The sequence below is a fragment of the Acanthisitta chloris genome, unplaced genomic scaffold, assembly GCF_000695815.1.
Source record: "Acanthisitta chloris isolate BGI_N310 unplaced genomic scaffold, ASM69581v1 scaffold1965, whole genome shotgun sequence".
NCBI lineage: Eukaryota > Metazoa > Chordata > Aves > Passeriformes > Acanthisittidae > Acanthisitta > Acanthisitta chloris.
In genome coordinates this window covers 9,256-9,843 of record NW_008675150.1, presented here as the reverse complement: position 1 = coordinate 9,843, position 588 = coordinate 9,256, and the positions used below count along the sequence as shown (strand labels likewise).

The window sequence follows — 588 nt, the reverse complement described above, 5'->3', positions numbered from 1 at the left end:
CACCTATCATTTCTTGACTTCAGTTATCAAAAGCTTCTTTGGCAGTCCAGCTGTGTTCCTTTCTTCCTTTTTAATATGGCTTTTTCTTCTGTGTATTCTGTCTAGGGTCCAAAAAATTCCTTAGTTTTGAGTATTTAAAAGCTTAATATGGTGGAGTGCTCTCTGTGCAGGGAAATTATTTCACCTGAATGACAATGTAAGATGACATGGCAAATATATCTTAGGAAATGTGAAGACGAACTGATGCAAATATAATAATGTGCAAATTTCTTATTCATTTAACTAGTAACTGCAGTAAGTTTCAACAATATTTATCCAAGCTTTGTTTGTTGTCTGTCTTACAGCAACATGTTATCCAAAATGCAAAAATGGTGGGGAGTGCCTCCGACCTGGAAAATGCAGATGCCCACCTGGCTATGGGGGTAGATACTGTCATAAAGGTGAGTATGACCCAAACAAGTGGTAGCTTGGAAAGACAAGGAGTTTGAAAACAGACTAAATTAATTTGGGACTCATCAAGTCCTGCACCTAATGCACTTTGAAATAATGACCTTGATTCTGTAACCCTCTGACCTTGCTGTCAAGACA

General features: G+C 37.8%; 1 protein-coding gene across 1 annotated transcript in view; it reads left to right on the top strand.

Moving 5' to 3' along the window:
* Nucleotides 1-344: 344 nt before the first annotated feature.
* Nucleotides 345-588, top strand: part of LOC103803055 (von Willebrand factor D and EGF domain-containing protein-like) — a gene marked incomplete at its 5' end in the record, with an annotated part of 5,900 nt that continues 5,656 nt past the window's right edge. Inside the window, one exon of the mRNA XM_009075593.1 lies at nucleotides 345-440. Coding sequence (XP_009073841.1) covers nucleotides 345-440 — 96 coding nt within the window. The remainder of the gene's footprint in view (nucleotides 441-588) is intronic.